This window comes from Marasmius oreades, chromosome 10 (genome assembly GCF_018924745.1).
Source record: "Marasmius oreades isolate 03SP1 chromosome 10, whole genome shotgun sequence".
In the NCBI taxonomy this organism is placed as follows: domain Eukaryota; kingdom Fungi; phylum Basidiomycota; class Agaricomycetes; order Agaricales; family Marasmiaceae; genus Marasmius; species Marasmius oreades.
The window spans coordinates 1,519,192-1,538,869 of NC_057332.1; the positions used below are offsets into that span (position 1 = coordinate 1,519,192).

A 19,678-nucleotide genomic window follows, 5' to 3' on the forward strand; every position below is an offset into this window, starting at 1 on the left:
AGTATCTTTTTCCGTAACGAGCCGGGCTTGCCAGGCTCCCTCGCGTGTTGAGGTCTTTGCAGTTGAGATGTCTCAGTGGTACAAGTAAAATCTAGAGGGAAAATTTAGATATAAAGCCTGATACTCTACAAATTAATACAAACGCTCTCTTTTTCAAAGTCTATTCCTAACCATTACTCTACCCTCCTGAACCGCTCTCGCCCTCATCTTACCCCATTCCACAACCCCCTCAACTAAAGCTGCAACCTGTTCCTCCGTATGTCCTGCATGTAAACAGATGCGAACTCTATCTTGACCTTTAGGCACCGTAGGCCAAGTGATCGGCCGCGCATGAATTCGGTATTTCGTCAGAAGATGAGACGAGAGATCGTGGGCCGGGGAATAACTTTTGTTTTCGGTCAAGGAGGGTGGCGGTGGGGTCAACAACGGTATGATTGGAGAGTGGAAGTGCAGGGACGACCTTTCCGGTTCTTCCTTATCAAATTCTTCAATACCAACTCGAAGGAACTCAGTCCCGATGTTCTCCTCTCTGAGTTGTTCTCTGAGTTGTTTTGAAAACCACCGACTCATCCCCAACACCCGTTCTGCTAGTGCCTCAGCTGTCCCATCTTCTAGCATATCGAAGGAACATGATGCAGCGATAATAGCTAGATGGGATAGTGCGGTAGTGTAAACCAACGGCCTTGCGTAGTTGGTCATGTATCTCGCTACCAGTGGGGTGGTCAAGATAACAGCTAAAAACAGGTCAACGGTAGGCCATGAGATTACACTTGAACCAGCTCACCACCAGTAGCAGCCAGCGCCTTCCCGAACGTACACAACCTCGCCAGAATCCTGGGGTGTCCTTCGAGTCCTTCCAACGCGACGCGTCCGCGACCCTGAGGCCCATACAACCCTGTCGCATGAGCTTCGTCCGCAATCAAATATCCATTCCTGCACGGTAGCAAGTCTTCCAAGACTTGAATCATCGCCTTTAGAGGAGCAAAGGTCCCGTCCATACTGTACACGGTTTCAACTGCCAGGAACAGAGAGGACGTTCCATTCCTCAACCTCAGCCCCAGCCCGTTCTTATCATTCTCGTCTAACAGGCCTTCCAAAACGGAAATTAACGACGTCGTATCGTTATTTCTAAAAGAAACCCTTTTCTGCGCTCTACACCCCGATCGCAATCCATCGTGCACACTCGCATGGATGTATTCATCATAAACGACGACATCCCCAGGCTGAGGCACGGTAGAAAAGAAGCTAACATTTGCATCGTATCCCGAGTTAAAAAGTAACGTTCCTTCCTGTGTGTGACGAAAAAAAGTTGCCAGTCGTAGTTCAAGATCGTGATGTGTGACGGGGTTAACGAGCAAGCGTGACCCTCCTGAGCCCAAAATGTGTTCTGAATGAGAGAGAGTAGTCAAAAGATGGTTATGAAGATGGGGAGAGATTGATAATGAGAGGTAATCATTCGAAGTGAAGTCGACAACAGTTGTTGCAGTGGGTGTCGACGGCGGTGGTAATCGACGGAGGATTCTTCGCTTAGCCCGAGATTCGAGAGTAGCTTCCAGGGCCTGGTTCAGCGCACTCGACGTCGAAGACATGGACACTTGGGTTCAGGGCCCCGGTGTCGTTGGTAGAGATGGAACTTGATGGGCATTTTTTCAGGTCCTTTTCATTTTCCTTTTTGTCAGTTGAGGGTTTTAGCCTGGGTCGCGTTACCTAACTCGTTCTATAGCCGATATGGCCGATCCGTTCAAACTCCGAGCTCGTTCCAGCCGACCGGCACAACTTCACGTCGTACTTAGTACCTTACACCCACTTCTCCTTACAGCTATTCAAAACATTTTGGTTCATGGTCATATATAGAAATCCTACATTCATTCACCTATCTTTTCTCGCAGAGGTTGAGATCTCTACAGTTGAGTGACTGGTCTCAGGCGGATTGTGGGAAAGTTACGGTAGGAACACGCAATGCACAGCATGACGCAAAGTTCTTACCGCAGACAGCAGTTTGCCTCATTTCAACAGAGCCTGGCTTGCGCAGCATAGGAGCTTGGTTCGTCTTACTGTCATGGCGGACAGGTATCCGAGGTCCTCGACTGACCAAGGCAAGTACGACCAGCTCAACATCTAAGTAGGGGTTCTTACCGAATACAGAGATAGCACCTCTTCTTCAAGACCCAGATATAGAAGAGCAGAATACAGAACCAGAAACCCCGACTCTCTCTGAGCGCCTCAATGCTGTTGCTCAAGAACCCCTCACTCCTCTCACCAAGATACTCCTGGTCCTCGTGTTGGTATTATTGGTCCTCAGCTCGGTGCGTAACGAACTTATGTCGGAACGAAGGGCTTCCATTGACATAGCCCATCCAGGTATTCATTGGACTGTTTGCCGGTCTCCAGCACAAGCTGAACGTGGAGCGAGGACGCCATGGCCAGCCAGTACCACCGTCACCACCCATCACCGCCACATTGACCCAGACAAAGACCGCAACTTCAGCAATAACGACAACGCAAACAAATACTCAGACCGTTGCCCCACCTACCCCGACCAAGATTCCCGAAGAGGTGACAACGTCCGCAGTGCAATGTTCTCCTTGGTTCTGAACTTTCCACTCTAGCCTGTCTGCATTTCGTCTGATTGCATTATCCTTTCGGCTTCTATTCTTTCTTCTCTCGACACATCTCAGGATCCCTGCGAGAATTTCTATGAATACGTCAGTAAGTATCTCCTATTGGCACTACCCGTACCCACTCTCATCAATCATACAACTAAAGACGGCGGCTGGCTCAAGGCCCATCCGTTACCTGCTGATAAGGGAAGCTTCGGAAACTTCGAACAACTGGCTCAAGATAATGGACATGTGATACAAGCCATCCTGGAAAGTAGCGGAGAACCAAGCCTCCAGTCCTCGTCTCATGACAAGGAAGTTCTGCAAAAACTTCGCGGTTTGTACAACTCATGTCTAAAGGAAGAGAGATTAGACGAAATCGGTCAAGAGCCTCTGCTGGAATTCTTACGCACCCTCAAGGACTTGTACCGGCGTAAAAAAACTGAAGTGTCCTCCAAAGAACAGAAGAGGGACGGCTTGACTGAGGCTATAGCCTATTTACACTCCCGTCGTAAATCTCCTTGATGTCTCTTTGAGTTGATTGTCCGAATTTACACTCACTGTTAGGAATTGGCGCGTTATTCGCATTTGAAATCGAGGGTGATGTAGGGGTTGACCCGAATCATATGGTGCTTTGGTTCAACCAACCGGAGCTGGGCCTTCCTTCAAAGGTATTGTGAACTCAGTCGCCGTAACTTCGGGTGCTAAAACTTATTCTAAGGAATATTACGAAGACAATGACATCCGTAAAGTGTATCAAGAGGTTCTTGAAAAGTTGCTCCTTGCTGTGGACGAAGACGGCGACGATGGTGACGAAAGTTCATCTCCATCAACAAAACCAAAATTGTCCGCCAGCTTGGTTCAGCAAGCCGGAGGGGATTCTTGGCCCCCCTGGCCCTGGCCACCGTGGGGTGGAAGCGGCGATGATGACGATGGTCCGAAGAAACCTGTCAACCGCACCAAGAGGGCTGGCAAGCTTGCAAAGGGCGTTCTCGATTTTGAGACCCGAATCGCTCGGGCCAGTTTGGACTTGTGAGTATCCTTTTTGAGTCAATTATGCCAACCTGTTCAAGCCCACTCGAAGGGAAATTCTGCAGGGAGACCCCATTGCAACGTATAATCCCGCCCCTATTTCCAGCCTGAAGGAAGCACTTCCGCAAATTGACTTCAATGACTATTTTTCAACATTTGCGCCTCGCACCTATCCCGAACGTGTCATTTTGACTTCTCCTGAATTCGCCGGTTTATTGTCCGACATTCTGAACGACACATCTTCAAATGTCATCGAGGCTTACCTCATAGCTCAGGCTGCTCTGAGCCTTTCTCCGCACTTAGGAATGAACACGGATGCCTGGAAAGCTCAAAGGACGCTGGCAGAATCTCTAAGCGGTATCAAGAAGGGCGCTGTCGGGGATCGAGCGGAGTACTGCGTTAGGCAGGTAGAGGAGACTCTTGGATTTGCAGCAGGGCGATATTTCGTCAACGAAACATTTGCAGGAGAGTCCAAACAAAAGGGAACGAAAGTCATTAACGGTGAGCAGCTTTGTTTACATTCCGATGACTAGTTCACTAACGGTCGTGTAGACATTGTTCGAGCTTTTGAGAAGTCCCTCAAGAAGGTCGACTGGATGGATGAAAAATCGGCGAAGGCTGCTGCAGAAAAAGTAAGTCTATTCCAGTTTCCAAAGTATTCTCAACTTAATGGGCACGCCTTCAGGCGGAAGCGATACGAGTTAAAGTTGGATATCCACTCTCTCCGGACACAACTGATGCCCGATCAATCGCGTTTTATTACCGCCTTGTGAAGATTGACGATGACAAGTTCTTTGGGAACATGATAAGCTCCTTGTGAGGATTTTCAAGTTGATTTCTTGTAGTTGTCGTTTCAATCTGAGATCTGTCATAGCATGAGCGAAGAGATTAAGAAATGGTTGCAACTGGGACGAGCCAGAGACCCTGAATCTTGGGAGATGTATCCATCTATGGTCAATGCTTATTTCAATCCTCCCGCTAACGAGGTCAGCAGCTTTCCGTCTCCGCCTTCGTGACTATTGACTTCTTTTCTGCGTTAGATTGTATTCCCTGCCGGTATCCTCCAGCCACCTTTCTTCGATAAAGACTGGCAAGTGCAAATGTTTGTCTCGCTGGGTTACATTGAGAATCATCTTCGTAGGCCATCATATCTATCTTATGGGGCTTTCGGACACGTCGCCTCTCACGAGCTAACGGTAAGGAGTCTTGCTCTTACGACAAGGAATAATGCCACAACTTTGGCCTAGCATGCTTTTGATTCTGCTGGTAGATTGTACAACCAAGCAGGAAAGCTGGAGCAGTGGTGGACCAACTCTACAAGTGAGGGCTTCCAAAAGAAGCAAAATTGCATTGTGAAGCAGTACTCTGGTAAAATAACAACACTATTTTCCTCTTCGCGGATCATTTACGAGGTTACTTTATGACAGAATATAGCATTGACGACGGGAAGGGCGGAAAGGTACACGTTAATGTGAGCTCGTCTTCTTGTTCTGTTCTTACCACGGCACTCAAACATGATGCACCGGCATTCAGGGAAACCTGTGAGTCACTACATGCCCAACCATAGGGACGCGTCTAAAAACCTTCACTCCTTAGAACCTCCGGGGAGAATATTGGAGATACAGGGCTGGTTCAGGCGTTCAGGGCTTGGGAGGCTCAGTATGAGTCCTCTTACAAGGCTGGAAATGAGTATCTACTTCCCGGATTGAACTACTCGAGGGAACAACTGTTCTTCATATCTTTCGCTCGCGTATGGGCACGAAGTATGAAACCCGCTGCCGCAGTACGTCTCTTCGATGTATCCAGCTTTGACATCGAATGTGATATCCGTTCCCTTTTCGATCCGCTTTTAGCTTCAGCGTATCCGGACCGATCCGCATTCACCAAACAATTTCCGTGTCGACGGGACGGTGTTCAACATACCCCAGTTTGCGAAGGCTTTCAAGTGCTCAGAGAAAGCTAAAGTGCGTCATATTTCCTATTTTTATTGTCAAGCGAGCTCATAAGAAGTAATAGCTCAACCCACCTCCGGAGAAACAATGCATATTCTGGGGTTGAGATGCTAGCCATAAGGTACAATAGACAACAAACATCGCAGCGATCGTTGTGCTTTTATTCTATTGATGGAAAATGGATTTCTTTTTATTGCCTGATCATAAAACGCCCTTCGTACTTGGTACATCGTTACCTCCAGTTCTTTCGACTGCCTGTTTGATGGCAAGTGCCAATGCTTTGAAAGCAGACTCGGCACTGTGAGTGCTGTCAAAAAAGCAAGACAAATCATATTGAAGAAAGACTCACCGATGATGATCGTTTTCTCCGCGAAGGACGTCTACATGAAGTGTGCATCCGGAGGCAATAGCAAAAGAATAGAATATATGGGGAAGCATCTCCGTTGATAGATCACCTATTTTTTCACGTTTAAGACCGAGATCGGTTACGCAGTACGGTCTTGAACAGATATCGATTACTGCGCGCGAAAGTGCCTGTAGAATGTGAGAAGACGGGAAGGAAGGATGTAAGATGAGTTGTTCCACACCTCGTCTAAAGGAGCAAAACCAGTCCCGTATCGCCGTATTCCACGTACTTCCCCCAAAGCTTGCTTGAAAGCTGTTCCCAAAGCAATCGCACTGTCCTGTAGAGGTACATTGGTTCACAGAGCGGTGAATGTCGGATTAGTCACATATCTGCAGTGTGATGATCGTCAATCCATAGATCCCCTTTACACTTCATTGTGAGTGACATTCCTCCGTGTTTTGCGAGAGCGCTATACATCTAGATAGCGATGAAAAGTTGACTTCTCCTTTTCTCGCAATGAATGAACAGAACTCGCGTGGTCGAGGAAACCGATTCCTGTAGATACATCGATGACCTGATTGATGCCTGAGCCTGGAGCACAGTCCAGGTTGAGGGTGACTTCTATCGAAGTTTCAGTCGTCGAACGTTTAACTGTTGCCTGTCTTGCCGCCATTCCGACAGAGTGGAGGTAGAGAAGTCGATAGTAAACAACGTCAAATAAATCATTTTTGGGTTGGCCGGGCGTCTGCCGGAATACGCCATGGCCATGGCCTCTCCTCTACAAGTCTGTCAGAGGTCATCGACGCGTCTTCTTCGCGGTGTTCGACCTCGACAAACATTTTACTATTGTTCTCCATGTCTCTATCAACGTCGAACTTTTCTAGGGCTCTTTGGTCGCAACTCCAAGTCACAGGGAAAAGAGGAACGACCAGAGCCAGAACCGCTGCTCTCCGAAGATGACCTGTTTCACCGATTTTCAAAATCTCCTTTTCCGCAAGTTCGTGGCAGGGGTGAAGTCATTTCATCTATGGCACCATGTCCAGTGTGTGCCGCATCACATAGTCATGCACATGCACATACGCAGGCTCAACCCAAAACCGTGTCATTCGAATGTCCGGATTGTGGTTGGCCGACTCATTGTTCGGAGGAACATTGGAAGGAGGATAAGGAACATGAAAAATATTGTTCCCGTCTCAGAGAAGCTAACGAAGACGAGCACGACTTGCGTAGCGGTAGAAAGTTCCCAGAGTTTGAATTACCAGGTGAGTACACTTGTATAACTTTTGGGCCTAATACCCATTGTTCCTTGCAGGACCTCAGGGGTATGACGAAGCTCTTTCCTTCGCGAATTGGGATGTATTCTGGTACACACGCGGGTTCAATTCCATGGACACCGAGCGGTCACGTAGACATGCGAGTAAATTATTAACATTTCCTATTACGATCGGGAGTGTTTTGCACCAACATAGCTCACTCATGTTGAACAACCAGCGTTTGACACCGGAGGGCAGTCGTTCTATGGCTGGTAAGTTTACGGTCTTCTTTCGCTTATGCCTGCCTGGTTGACAGTAGTTCTAGCCATCAGATCCACACTTCATGTCGAACCTGGGGCACCCGAGACTCACGAGGCTTCGGTTGGCAAACCGCAGGTTCGGATATTCGTCCTCGGCGCCCGCGCAGAGTCATCTCTTCCTCCTCATGTCTGGGAGCAATTGGGGTTTCTGTTTCCCTCTGCCAACTTCCATGTACTCTTCGTCGGACCACAAGTTTCCCTTCCGAAACAACAGCAGGCACCCCAGAAGGAAGCCCAAGACGATCCGACATCTCCGACATCGACATCAGAGCAAGCAGAACCTGCAGTATCCAATGAATCGACATCTAGCGATAGTTCTGCCACCGATATTGTAGAGAAGCCACTTTATGTCCCCAATGTCTACCAACCCCCGACTCCGGCTCCAATACCAGCACTCAAATGGACAAGATCATCTTTGACACGATATGGTGTGCCGTCATACACGACCCCATATTCATATCAGATGTCTATATCAGGACTACAGAGCAATTACGCAGATGTTGATCATCTCTTCGAAGAAACACTTGACCCCTACAGTGATGTGTTTTTCTTCTTCTCGCCCGGTTTTGGCTTCCCTTCTCCAACTTGTACTTCAGAAACGGGTGAACCCGTACTTCAGATCAGCTCACCTGCGGAATGGGGTCCCGTTCTTCCTAGATTGCTGGCCTCTAAATGTCCCATCTTCGTGACAGGCTTCTCACCGGCGGACGTAGAAAGAGATGTGAAATCATTGTCGACTGCACCTGGGGTTGCTGGTGAGTTCGAATGGATTGTTACACCTGGCCCTAATCCCTTTGGGAGCGAGAAGTGGGAAGTAGCCGATTTCGATCCGAGAGTTATGGTCAAAACGAACTGGGGTATCTGGGGGATTAGAGGAAAGAGTAGGGATATCCAAGAAAGGAGCTTTTTTGAGGGCCTGTTTACTCGGTAGTATTGGAAATAGACTAATTTAGTAATGGCATGAAATAATGTGTCTGAAGTATGAGAAGTGATAGATCATGAGACGTTCTTCGACCAACTGAGCGGCTGGTCCAAAACTTTATCAATTCCCCCCGATAACGTTGTGTTCAAGGCAATTTAACTTCGGGATATCACTGACAGATCAAAAGAATTCTAGAATGAGGGCAAAGCGTAAGTTGAGTTGTGGAGAGAAGTTTCAAAACAAACCTGGATGGCTTCTTTCCGACATGACTGCTAGGTGCGGGCAATAGCTATGTTTCCACTAAAAAACTTAGCTTATGACAAAAAAAGTTAGGAACGCGAAAAAATACCGGTTCATCATTGCTGATTTGTGGTATGCCTCCTTTTTCTCAAGCGTCTTGCTTTCGTTTTTGAGAATGAGAATGACCTCTCTAGCCATTCTTTCTGCCAACGTAGGACCTCCTTGCCGGCCCTTTATAGCATCCAATATCCACTCAGTCGCCAACCAAATCCCTTGCTTTTCACTCAACGGCACAGGCTTGTAAATCATTTTGGTAGAATGCTTATGTCCTATCACCTTCACAGCTGGTGAGAGCTTGAAAATGGCTTGTCGAAGAATAGGTAATGGTGGTGAACGAGTCCAGGCGTGGAGGTGAAGGAGCATTTGGGAAACGGTACGCGATGCTTTGGCTCGCTCTCCGTGATTCATGATTCGCGACGCAATGTGATGGAGGAGAGGGTCTTCTTGTGGTGGAATATTCATGAGGGGAGGTAAATTCGCCTTGTTTTTTGATTGAAGTGAGGGTATTGCGAGGGCCGCATAGTCGGTGTCAGGATCGAGAGGAATAGTTGATATTGGTGATGACTCCGAGGATAGGACGTCCAGTGCATCATGCATTTCCCCGGATGATGACGGTGAACCGTGTTCCGTCGCCATGTCCTCATGTCTTTTGATGATATTTTGGTATAATGAACGAGAATTCGAGGGAAGAAGTCGGTGAACGGAAGGCACAAGAGCTGCCCGCCTTAACATGGGCGCGAAGGGCGCGAACATTGGGCAAGGAGCGGGAGATTATGTAACACACTTAGATCAAAGTAGATATATAGAAGCAGTATGCCCATTGTTCGTTATGCTAAAGATACAAGTGGAAATGTATGTAATACAAGCATGCAGAGGGGGAAATGTTCCCTCATGAGATATAAAGGTCAACCTTGCGAAGCTGAGCGACTTTGCCAGGTCTGCGGCAACTTGGACAACCATGATTGTTCTCAAACGCATGTGTGATGCAAGACGTGCAGAACAAATGTCCACACTGAGCGGCGCTCATGGACTTGGGGACGGAAAGGCAAATGGGACAGCTTTGGGTGACTTTCTTAGACTGCTTGGCAATTCGTTTCTTCAAAGCCTGAGAGAACACCATTGAGCACAGTTCATGGTAAAAAGATGGGGAGGTTACATACCAATATAGCTTTGCCAACTTCAACACGACTCATTGGAGGGCTCGAGTCGTTTTCTGTGATAATAGGGTCTTCTTTGTGGGCTTGTCGATCTAGACGTGCAGCCATTTCATCTTCCCAATCTTTGGGGTAGTTGGAGTCATCATACTCGGCAGCGTCGTCATCGTCAAAATCCTCTCTATGGCAAGGAGCGTGTTCCATATGCTATGGACATAAGAATGAGTCAAGGCGGGACGGGGAACGAGAAGTTAACGTACGACTCTAAAGCCAGAAGACGTCTTGAAGCTCCTATCGCATTCACGGCAGTAGTTGTGTCGCGACGAAAGAACGTAGTGCTTTTGAGAAAGGAACTATGTTAGGTGAGACGGGGAATGAGGTTAATAGAATCTTACGTTGCGAAGGGAGTTCATGTTGAGAAAGCTCTTCTTGCACGGTTCACAGCGCGGATGACGGCTGGAGGATTCAAGGTGCTGACGGAGCATATTCTTAGAGTAGAAGTATTTATCGCAGAGTGAGCAATACAGGGCCTCGAATTGACAACTGGAGGAGCTGAGAGTAGATTTCATGGAAGGCATGATGGTGGTGAAAGTTTGTTGTGTAGTTGGCGTTGTGATACGAGATCAAGTCTGATGATGGAGATTTGGGGAGGGAAGTGTCCTTACTTTATACTTCCATGGAGGCATGTTTCAGCCCCTGTAAGGAGGGGCTAGTAGGGGCTACCGTCTCGTCATGGTGTGGTGCCGGTGAATCAGTCGGTGAATCACATCCCTCGGAGTCGGAGAGACAACCCTTTGGGAAAAGGAGCTGTCGGAAAAAGAAATCGGAAGATATAATGATAAGTTGTAGCTCCCTAAGTAAAAGTCTGATGACGTCGAATGTGAGTGTTATAACAGAGAGTAGGGGTGTCTTGAGCTACAGTAGTGCGACAAAATACTGAACGCCTGCGGTCAGTGTAGGAAATCAAAAGCTAAGTGAAACCAACTTACCAAATATAAGGTAGTAGTAAGTTAACAAAATCACCGTCTTTTATCCAGCCTTTCCAACAAATCCTTTGCTTCGTTGATTTTGCTTGCAAGATACGGCGAACCGCCTCTATCCGGGTGGTTGGCCAGCATTATTTGACGATGTGCGTCCTTCAAACGGCTACCAAACTGTGGGCCATCCCTATATTAGAATTTGAGTGAATTTTTTAAATTTGAAAATCAATAGGAGCTATCGAAAACAACGAACTTCAATCCCAGAACTGAGATTGCTTCTTGTCGGTCCATTTTTGCTTTGAAGCCTCCCTTGGCCCATTGTTCTGCAGCTCCTTTCCCTGCTCTCCGTAGAAAATGTCGGCCAGTAAGAGCTGCAGCAATAGCTCCGACTCCTGCTAAAGCGATATCTGCCATGCTTGAGTTACTTGAGACAGGAGGAGAAGCAACTCCTGCAGAAAATTTAAAAAATCGCAGCCAGTCGATCACACGGATTGCACACGCTTGCACACGCGGTCACGGGGAATTTGTTGTGACTGTCAGACCTCGCCCCTGTTCCGCTCTCGCCACCATCGTCACTGCTTTAATGAGCCTCACTTCCATCCAACAGAACATTACCGGATCAGTCCTACTAACTCCTAGAAAGAGGGGGAAAACATCGTCTCAGTATCAACCATCTATACCCCTACCCTCAAATGCGGAGATTTTCAAATGGGTTTTAACGCCAGAAGCAGTAGCCTCCTGTTTCATTCGGGATGTCTTTCAAATGCGTCATCATCACGACAAAGGTTCGCCATAGTGGTCATTATCTGCAGAGCCTGGAACACTCATATACATTTGCAGGGGAAGATTTCTTTTGGTTAAAACGCGTACCGTGCAGAAGCGTTAGATTACTTGGAGTAGTGGTTGGTCTGCAGGTTTTGGAGCATAGGATAATCTGCACAAGTGCGACAGCCATCGATTGTATAAAATTTATACTAACAGGTTCTAAAGTTGACGATGGAACGTCAGTGATTGACTGCCTCCATCGATGCGCTGCCCCACCACAATCCCCGTCTAAGAAAAGAAAAATTTCCATCGTTCAACTACCCAAGCCTACCGCTTACATTGGTCAACGCATCCGAATAACTGGAAAGATTTCTCAGTTTCATGAGACCCGACAAATTGTCGTTGACAAACTAGGTGTGCAGTGATGGTACAAGACGCAGTTACTGAACTGATCATGTATAGAGCGATGTACATCCGCTAATGAGCAACCTATGCATTGGAAACATGTACTATCACTGCACAAGTCCAAGTATTCGTCCTCTGAACCATTCAGAATCCCAATTATTTCGAGTTCTATGCCTGAAACAGGCCCCCAGGCACCCTTGCATTCATTTCCATCTACTTCCACAGCCTCGAGCCCTACAAAGTCAAACACGTCCTCTCAACAGGTATTTTTGTCGTTCTTGTTGTGCTGTTTTTGACTTACACGTATTTGCAGTCTCCGCGCAAGCTCCGTCATCCGTCCAGGCTCCGTACTCGCGACCTCACGGCCATTACTTTCCGGATCTATGTCAAACATTACATGGATAATTACTCTTCTGTTGCTGACGCTAGATCAGACGACGAATCTGCATCATATGCTACTGTTACACCAACTAAGGGTTCTCATCGGACTACGGTCGATAACGAAAGAACGCCCCGTCCTTCTCGGTCGATACCTTTCGATATATCGACTCCACATCTGCCTTACAAAATACACTTTGACCCGACTAGTTTGAAGCTGCGCGGATTCACCCTCTCGTTTCTCCGGCGGGTTCCTGAACTGTTAGAGATGGCTCGGAAAGTAGTCCGAGCTGAAGCCAAGAGACGAGCCAGGGAAGGTAAGAAGAAAGGGGGAGAGGCTCATAAAACCCTGGAGTCCACTTCGTTAGTCACATATCGAGAGGACCAGATGGAGCTTTCGGCTAGAATGAAGCGGTTATGGAAAACAACGATCATACAACTTGCACGCGAAGGCAGTATAGTGTTATGGAACGGCCCCGTACACCCGATCGATTCTGTTCAACGGACGAGTACCATATGTAATCCGTGGCGCGAACGATCGACTTCGTCGAGTTTCGATCTCACTTCCTCTACCTCTGCAATACGCGAAGGGGTTTCCCTATTTTCCGCTGCTGGCGATCACTCGTGCTCAGAGGAAGAAGAGGGAGTTGCGATCTCTGATCCTGAACCTGACGAAGAGTCCTATGTGTCTCTTACACCGCAATATTTCGCGATCGAAGTGGAGAAGGCGATCAAGGTTTTGTGGAAGTGCGCCCAACACACGAATGGTACGTCGTCAATTAAAGGACCAACCAAACAGAGGATATTGTCGTACCTCAGAAGGGACGGAATGTGGGAACAAGTGGGCGAATGGAACGTCGAGGAGGCACTTGAAGTTCTCCGTGAGGAAGGACGCGCTTGGGTCAACAGCCACGGAGTTTGGGACCTTGTACTGTAATAAATCCATATCGTTAAAGTTTCATGACATTGTATTCAAATCAATGTGATTGCTCAGATGCTCGGAGTGACAGCGTGATGGTGGTGGTTATACAACATCTAGTAGCGTTGGTAAACAGTTGATACTGAGATACTTAATAAAATACAACAGGAGCCCAAGCCCAAAAAGATATACTCAGGACATTAAGCAGCCCTCGGTCAATAACCATCCGGACCCTCGCATAATGTTTCCAGAAACATCTTCAGGTCTGCCTCATTAATCTCGAGAACACTCGTGTCAAATGAACTGTGTCGTGTACGCGCGTTGCATCTTTCCTTTGCGTCCAGAAATGCGAGACCAAACTCACTGGATGTGCACGCGTGAGAACGGGCCAAAACATAAGAATAGAAATGACACACTTTTTGCGTACATCCCCGAAATCTAAAGCAGCCATTACTCCCACAACAATGTATGAATGAGTTGTTTCATTCAAACAAGCGACAACGAACGGGAGACTCTTCCGTTTCGTACGGCAACTAACATTCGTTCCCGGAACCTTGTCCCGGAGGGCGTCGACGAGCCATAAAGCTAGACGGGACAGCACCCCTGGATGTGAGAAGAGAGGGAGGTCCGGTCCTTGTTGCATGACGACAACACGGTGGTTGCGCATGGTGCGGATGTCCTGTTTATCGATGATCGAGGTGCCTCGAACAATGATGGTTCTATGCAAGGACATTGATAACTTCAAAGACTCGCACAACGGACCAATGCTATAAAACCACCGTTGAATTAGCAAAAAAAGGGAAGCGCACAAGTCATTGGTGAGAACATTCTCACTCGGTCAAAGCATCATACGCTGTCCAAAAGTTCCGAATCCACCACGGGACCACTGTCAGGGGTGATTCCCGACCATGCTCTTGTTTACTCTTGAGTCCTACATCTGCAGCCGTGCCCCCAGGAGGAATGTTTTCACGCTCTTCATTTCCATTTCTTTTCCATCTGTTGGCGGCGCGGGGGGCTTCCCACACTCTCCCACCACCAAACCACTCACCACCGTTTCGAGCTCCTTCCACTTCAATCTCCATTCGCAGTCCACCTGCGACGTCTAAAAGTGCACTGATTCCCTCGACTGCATCAGCTGCGGACAAAGGTTGTGTACGATAACCGAAGCATCGCATGAAGGACGGATACGATAGTTCGACAAGGCCGTACTCGGGTGCAACATCATTTAACTTTTGCACAAGAGTGCGTCTGAGATCCATATCCATGTGGGTAAAAGGTTGTTGTGTCTGCGGTATTGAGAAGCTACGCGGATAATGAGTACAATGACATAAACACCGTTCAAAGACTGACCCCATTTTGGCGAGAAGTCCAGTGAGTCGTTTCCTTCCCTTCTCTCTCCATATTCCGAGTTTCCCTGCAACGTAGCTTGAGTGGAACATGGCATCATAGAGATTCCAGTGGCGGTATAGTATGAATCTCAACTCCTCAGTGGTTCGTATGCTGTGATCGTCAGGATTTAATGATTTGAGTGCTTTTTCTCCCTCTGGGGGAGGGGGATTAAGCCGAAACACCTCGTCGTAATACACTGAATGATAGCGTTCGTAAAATATTCGAGATATACGCGCCGTCGTGTACTGAAATGTGAGTCCGAGGATAGATAGCCATAGAAGATCGTTATCGACGCGTTCCAGAGCCGTTGCGAGGATATATATTGTGCCGGACGCGCTCTGGCCATGCCATGTTCCTGCCATATAATGTTTTTCTAGTCGAGTGAGATATTCGTCGCGCTCATCGTGTGTCATTCGCCGAGGACGCTGATTAAGACATGTGAGAAAGCACAATCCAGATTACAGAATTTCACGAACGTCTTCATCTCTTCGCCTCTTCTTCCCGACACGGTCCCCGTCACCGATTGACCGCCGTTTGCCCCTCGCCCCGGTTTCTTCGTAGTCTGTCTCCTCAGTCTCTTGTTCCTCTTCAGGTGAATCGTAATCCGATTCTTCTTCATCTGAATCAGGTTCCGGCTCGTACTAAATCACCCGTCAAGGATAATCGGGAAAATAGAACGACCGAGACTCACTGCCAAAGCCTCCCATGCTTTCTGTTCTTCTTTCAGCTTCTCCACACCACCGTCATCCCAGATTACGATCCGCTCTCCATTCGGTCCGCCGCCAAAGAGACTTGACAAGTTCTGAGGCCGAGTGGAGTCGATGACATGGACCTTTGTCTTGAGCTGGAAGTCTCCAAACCATTCTTCCGAGGGGAGATCCAGGATACCTCCCATGTTGATTAAAATTAAAGAATGCAACTAGATGTAATTGATTTAACGAAAAGGTAGAAACCAGAAAGCATGACACACACTTCTTGGTAGGTTATGAGTTCATCCCTACTCTTCTCAAGCTCTGAAATTCCAGAGACAGGTATTATGCGGTGTATCACATCGTCCTGTTTGAAGAGAGTGGCGAGCATACGGGCGGCACATAGAGCGTCGACGTCGGGGGCAACGAGCATAATGACTGATGACGCCGAAGTGAGAGGTGAGCAACGATGAGCAGTGAGTATCGTATTGTAGGCTTCTGCATAAGACGGGCGAGTCGTAGGTGGAGGCGGAAGGAATACCATGGTGGAGAGCGTAAACGCGTCGAGAACAGTAAGTGTGTGACAGGTAAACCAGAAGAGTCACAAACGCGTTACGTGTAGTCAACGAGATTAGGCACGTGATGCATCACGTTCGCTCCTGGCACGGGCCGGGGTAATCAAGTGACATTAATTACGTGTTCTTCGTTTTCCCTTCCCCCCAAGTTATGTCCAAGTTGAATGTCGAGGGAAGCCTTCTCTTTGAGCAACCTTTCGTCCGGGTAGGCTCATTTGCACTCTTATATTTCCTTTTAAACTGACACGTCTACCAGGTCCCATATGAGAACTATCGCAAGGTCTTCCGTGCCTCACAGAAACATGCAGAAAGGGAATACGGTGCCCTCCAGAATACAGCAAACGAAATAGCGAGCCGCATCGAATCCAACGATGTGACCAATGCAGACATAATCACTTGTATCGATGGAATGATAACAAGAGTTAACATGCTCAAGCGCAAGGTGGGATATCGACGACCTGTCGGCTACAAATTATTTAATCGTGCAAGTCAGTAGCTCTCAGAACTGCACGACACATCCGGGAGACCAACTCAGGACGTCATACGTGAAAGGCTCCAACATCTCTCTTCCCTCGAGAACATGACCAATTCTGATACTCCGGAATTTGCAAGATGGGCAGATACAAGATTAGATCGATGGCTGATTGACTGGTGCTTGCGAAATGGAAAGGAGAAGACTGCCCGGCACATTGCACAAGAGAAGAAAATTGAGGTTCGTTAAATCATTCGAATTATCTGCACAAAGGGATACTGAGTCGTGCCAAAGACGCTGGTAGACATTAGTCTGTTTAATGACATTCAGCGCATAGAAAGCGCCCTCCTGTGTCACAGCTGCATGGAAGCATTATCCTGGTGCAGCGAGAATAAGAACGCACTAAAGAAATCGAAAGTACGTCAACAGTTCGTCAAAAGTTCGACGGGTATTATTATCTGACAATATTCAATTTTCGTAGAGCACTCTCGAGTTCGATCTTCGGCTTCAAGAATACATCGAACTATGCCGGGCTGAAAATAAAGAAGACGCCATTGTCTATCTGCAAAAATACCTTACACCTTGGCAAGAGACGCACCTTCCTCAGATTAACCAGGCTTCCGCGTTGTTGGCTTTCTCACCCAAGACCCGCTGCGGCCCTTACAAGGTGAGGATTTAAATTTGTCTTTGTCTCACTTGACAGATACGAACACTCCTGGCAGCGTCTTTACGACCCAATACGTTGGAAAAACCTCGTCAAGTCATTTCGTTCCTCGATCTATTCCCTCAACCTTCTTCCAAATGAGCCCCTTCTCAATCTTGCTCTCTACGCTGGGCTAGCATCTCTGAAACTCCTTGTGTGTTACGATCAATCCACAAAAAAAATCGACTGCCCTGTTTGCGATATGGAGTCAAGTTCGGGCTCACAAGGACTAGGATTGGGAAAGCTGGCAGAAGACGTCCCTCTGAGTCACCACGCTAACTCAACCATAGTCTGTCAGATTACTGGCAAAATCATGGATGAGGACAACATGCCTATGGCATTCCCGAACGGGTATGTATATTCTCGAGAGGTCAGGTTACTTCTTTACGTGTATGATACCCGAGAACTTACTATCAGATCCCATCAGGCGTTGGAAGAAATGACCGCAAAAAGCGGAGGGACTGTTACTTGCCCGAGAACCGGAGAAACTTGTGATCATAGCAAGTTAAGGAAGGTCTTCATCTCATAACAGCAACATACCATTGGATCCTGTGACTTCTGCAGAATTTGGGCGGAATGATCATACTGTTTCTGTATATTACCGTCGTGTAGATTACGTGTATGAACATTGAATATTGACACCTCGAACTCAAAGCAAAAGCAATTCGCAGGTATCGGGGCCGAGACGATCATTCCCAAGGGGTGAAAGTGAATAGGCTACTGGGAGAGGGGTATCAGAACCACCACAACCAACCCGAGATGGAACGCTTACCCATGGTGTCCCGAATGACGGGAGAAGTAATCGAAGTCGATGTTGACTACAGACACCGATCAGCACAGCCGAATCGGATGGTCAGTCAAACGCACCTGCGAGCGCCAGGACGAGCTTATGCGAAGTTATGTTGAGAAACATTTTTGGATAAAAAGAAGGATCAATCTTACCGCACGCTCGTCTAGAGTGAGATTACGAACAACTGTCTGGCGTGAGGGAGACGCACCACCCTCATTGGCCGTCGGTAAATCAGGCCTAGGGCCGAAAGATACGTAGTATTGACCTGCGAACCAGATCTAAAGTCCCGTAATTGGATGATACTTCAACAGTCGACCAACCTGTATCCGTGAAAATCTTTATCGAATATAGATGAATGAATGCTCTTCCGGTATCAGCGAGGAAGTAGAGGTGCCTACTTCTCGTCCTAAGCCTCTGAATTCCCGGCCAATGAAAGCGATTTCTTCGTCTCGAGCGTCCCGGAGAGCGAAACTCCAAGCCAAAAATGGGGCATCGACCGTAGCAAATTGACTGAATGTAGATGGCTGGGGTTCGGGTTGGGGTTCATTAGCAACCGACAGTATTCGTTCTGAACTTTCTCTGGGAGATGACGTCTGTTCACAGGCCGACACGAAAAAGGGAAGTGAGGAGAACGACTACCTGAGAAATAGGTCATATCGTCGTCTCCACGGGTGCCATATTTGTTGGACTTCTCCAAACGTGTCGAGAATGGGAACACCATCTGCTGTGGTTTCCTGAGTTTCTGACGGACGCTGGCTGTACATTCTGGAGTTGATCCAAGCAAAAGGTCGTCTTATCTAGAGCATAGATTAAATTTAGAGTCATACTTACAAAGGTCGGATAAGACTACGTGCCCATAAGATAGGGTTGCCTTCAGTATCCATAATGAGTGCTCGGAATGGCCGATGGGTTGCGAATACTTGTCGACTCAGAGAAGAAAGAAGACCTCCAGGCTCTTCGGCAATAAATCCGAGAGGGGTTCCATCTATGCTATCTTTTCATCATCACCAGGTGGATGTTCGGACACGACATGGAGAAGGCGGGACCAACGTACTTATTGAGTATTTATTTGTTTGCTCGAACCCGATGAAAATGTTGAGCATCTCAATTTGCCTGGCGATTCATTCAGTCATGAGGAGCGATCGTCCTGATTGTCAAAACCAACCAACCAACCTTTCTACGACTAAGATGTCTTGAGACAATAGGCGAGTTAGACTTTCCGTGGAATAGCCAGTACTAGTATCTATGTTTTGACTGCGTCCTAGAGGTGGTTCTTGTTCCGAACGCACTGATTCAGAGGAGTGAGTATGGGCATCTTCCGCTTGGGCAAAGTCCTTCGTTTGATTAGCTGTAGTTTCATGGCCTGTGCGAGATCTTCCCGAACCAACAGGACGACGTGAAGTTGGAAACCGACTGATTGCGTAACCTCGACTTCGGCTTCGACTGCTACTCAAGAGCCTGTGGTAATGGAACATACCAATAGAGTTGCATCGAGAGAGCGGAATGGTTGTGACCCTGAGAAGGAGATCACGATATAGCATTAAGGCTGTCGCAGACTTACAGTAGGACCCATGAAAATGGGTGGGAGGGTCGGTTCCGAATCCACCTACCGGCGACCATTTTAGGAAGGAGAGTCGGTTCTCCCACCACTCAGAGTCCACCTATCGGCGATGATGACATCATCAAGGCCCGTTCTATAATCCACCTACACAGCCCTTGTCCGGAAAAGGTCGA

The 19,678-nt window shown here is 47.7% G+C and overlaps 11 protein-coding genes across 12 annotated transcripts; 4 read left to right on the top strand and 7 right to left on the bottom strand.

The window, feature by feature from the left end:
• Positions 1–77: 77 nt before the first annotated feature.
• Positions 78–1,695, bottom strand: E1B28_002572 (uncharacterized protein). The gene is made up of 2 exons (XM_043159498.1): positions 785–1,695; positions 78–734 (listed from the first exon to the last, which is right to left on the bottom strand). The coding sequence occupies exons 1-2, from the start codon at positions 1,587–1,589 to the stop codon at positions 154–156; spliced, it is 1,386 nt and encodes a 461-aa protein (XP_043003101.1). The 5' UTR covers positions 1,590–1,695; the 3' UTR covers positions 78–153.
• A 305-nt stretch (positions 1,696–2,000) lies between these two features.
• E1B28_002573 (uncharacterized protein) lies at positions 2,001–5,732 on the top strand. The gene is made up of 18 exons (XM_043159499.1): positions 2,001–2,096; positions 2,146–2,306; positions 2,362–2,556; positions 2,610–2,709; positions 2,767–3,111; positions 3,168–3,271; positions 3,322–3,632; positions 3,685–4,133; positions 4,185–4,264; positions 4,318–4,448; positions 4,507–4,618; positions 4,673–4,722; positions 4,774–4,828; positions 4,880–5,000; positions 5,060–5,103; positions 5,166–5,415; positions 5,486–5,596; positions 5,649–5,732. Exons 1-16 carry the CDS (start codon positions 2,060–2,062, stop codon positions 5,175–5,177), a joined length of 2,307 nt encoding a protein of 768 aa, XP_043003102.1. The 5' UTR covers positions 2,001–2,059; the 3' UTR covers positions 5,178–5,415; positions 5,486–5,596; positions 5,649–5,732.
• Positions 5,733–5,785: 53 nt separating this feature from the next.
• On the bottom strand, positions 5,786–6,365 carry HIS3 (imidazoleglycerol-phosphate dehydratase; the record flags this gene model as incomplete). Its single annotated transcript, XM_043159500.1, has 4 exons — positions 5,786–5,882; positions 5,934–6,118; positions 6,172–6,262; positions 6,316–6,365. 4 exons carry the CDS (start codon positions 6,363–6,365, stop codon positions 5,786–5,788), a joined length of 423 nt encoding a protein of 140 aa, XP_043003103.1.
• Positions 6,224–8,434, top strand: E1B28_002575 (uncharacterized protein; the record flags this gene model as incomplete). Its single annotated transcript, XM_043159501.1, has 4 exons — positions 6,224–6,275; positions 6,326–7,192; positions 7,243–7,455; positions 7,509–8,434. The coding sequence occupies exons 2-4, from the start codon at positions 6,691–6,693 to the stop codon at positions 8,432–8,434; spliced, it is 1,641 nt and encodes a 546-aa protein (XP_043003104.1). The 5' UTR covers positions 6,224–6,275; positions 6,326–6,690.
• On the bottom strand, positions 8,413–9,490 carry E1B28_002576 (uncharacterized protein). The gene is made up of 3 exons (XM_043159502.1): positions 8,775–9,490; positions 8,671–8,725; positions 8,413–8,616 (listed from the first exon to the last, which is right to left on the bottom strand). Exons 1-2 carry the CDS (start codon positions 9,476–9,478, stop codon positions 8,698–8,700), a joined length of 732 nt encoding a protein of 243 aa, XP_043003105.1. The 5' UTR covers positions 9,479–9,490; the 3' UTR covers positions 8,413–8,616; positions 8,671–8,697.
• A 124-nt stretch (positions 9,491–9,614) lies between these two features.
• On the bottom strand, positions 9,615–10,457 carry E1B28_002577 (uncharacterized protein; the record flags this gene model as incomplete). The annotated part of the gene is made up of 4 exons (XM_043159503.1): positions 9,615–9,830; positions 9,886–10,086; positions 10,140–10,217; positions 10,275–10,457. 4 exons carry the CDS (start codon positions 10,455–10,457, stop codon positions 9,615–9,617), a joined length of 678 nt encoding a protein of 225 aa, XP_043003106.1.
• A 441-nt stretch (positions 10,458–10,898) lies between these two features.
• E1B28_002578 (uncharacterized protein) lies at positions 10,899–11,273 on the bottom strand (the record flags this gene model as incomplete). The annotated part of the gene is made up of 2 exons (XM_043159504.1): positions 10,899–11,046; positions 11,113–11,273. The coding sequence occupies 2 exons, from the start codon at positions 11,271–11,273 to the stop codon at positions 10,899–10,901; spliced, it is 309 nt and encodes a 102-aa protein (XP_043003107.1).
• Positions 11,274–11,410: 137 nt separating this feature from the next.
• On the top strand, positions 11,411–13,344 carry E1B28_002579 (uncharacterized protein; the record flags this gene model as incomplete). Its single annotated transcript, XM_043159505.1, has 5 exons — positions 11,411–11,644; positions 11,700–11,801; positions 11,850–12,038; positions 12,087–12,292; positions 12,343–13,344. Exons 1-5 carry the CDS (start codon positions 11,443–11,445, stop codon positions 13,342–13,344), a joined length of 1,701 nt encoding a protein of 566 aa, XP_043003108.1. The 5' UTR covers positions 11,411–11,442.
• Positions 13,345–13,483: 139 nt separating this feature from the next.
• E1B28_002580 (uncharacterized protein) lies at positions 13,484–15,987 on the bottom strand. Its single transcript, XM_043159506.1, has 7 exons — positions 15,688–15,987; positions 15,407–15,634; positions 15,192–15,356; positions 14,677–15,140; positions 14,161–14,628; positions 13,743–14,093; positions 13,484–13,689 (listed from the first exon to the last, which is right to left on the bottom strand). The coding sequence occupies exons 1-7, from the start codon at positions 15,946–15,948 to the stop codon at positions 13,542–13,544; spliced, it is 2,085 nt and encodes a 694-aa protein (XP_043003109.1). The 5' UTR covers positions 15,949–15,987; the 3' UTR covers positions 13,484–13,541.
• Positions 15,988–16,102: 115 nt separating this feature from the next.
• On the top strand, positions 16,103–17,683 carry E1B28_002581 (uncharacterized protein; the record flags this gene model as incomplete). Of its 2 annotated transcripts, none has more annotated exons than XM_043159508.1 (7): positions 16,103–16,184; positions 16,236–16,421; positions 16,473–16,691; positions 16,746–16,868; positions 16,933–17,118; positions 17,174–17,524; positions 17,582–17,683. In XM_043159508.1, exons 3-7 carry the CDS (start codon positions 16,560–16,562, stop codon positions 17,681–17,683), a joined length of 894 nt encoding a protein of 297 aa, XP_043003111.1. In that variant the 5' UTR covers positions 16,103–16,184; positions 16,236–16,421; positions 16,473–16,559. The 2 variants fall into 2 exon arrangements, with proteins under 2 accessions (XP_043003111.1, XP_043003110.1); XM_043159507.1 differs by having other exon boundaries at positions 16,476–16,691.
• Positions 17,684–17,825: 142 nt separating this feature from the next.
• On the bottom strand, positions 17,826–19,611 carry E1B28_002582 (uncharacterized protein). The gene is made up of 10 exons (XM_043159509.1): positions 19,118–19,611; positions 18,999–19,057; positions 18,799–18,938; positions 18,584–18,741; positions 18,343–18,523; positions 18,265–18,280; positions 18,097–18,209; positions 18,022–18,040; positions 17,927–17,972; positions 17,826–17,874 (listed from the first exon to the last, which is right to left on the bottom strand). The coding sequence occupies exons 1-10, from the start codon at positions 19,483–19,485 to the stop codon at positions 17,844–17,846; spliced, it is 1,131 nt and encodes a 376-aa protein (XP_043003112.1). The 5' UTR covers positions 19,486–19,611; the 3' UTR covers positions 17,826–17,843.
• Positions 19,612–19,678: the final 67 nt, after the last annotated feature.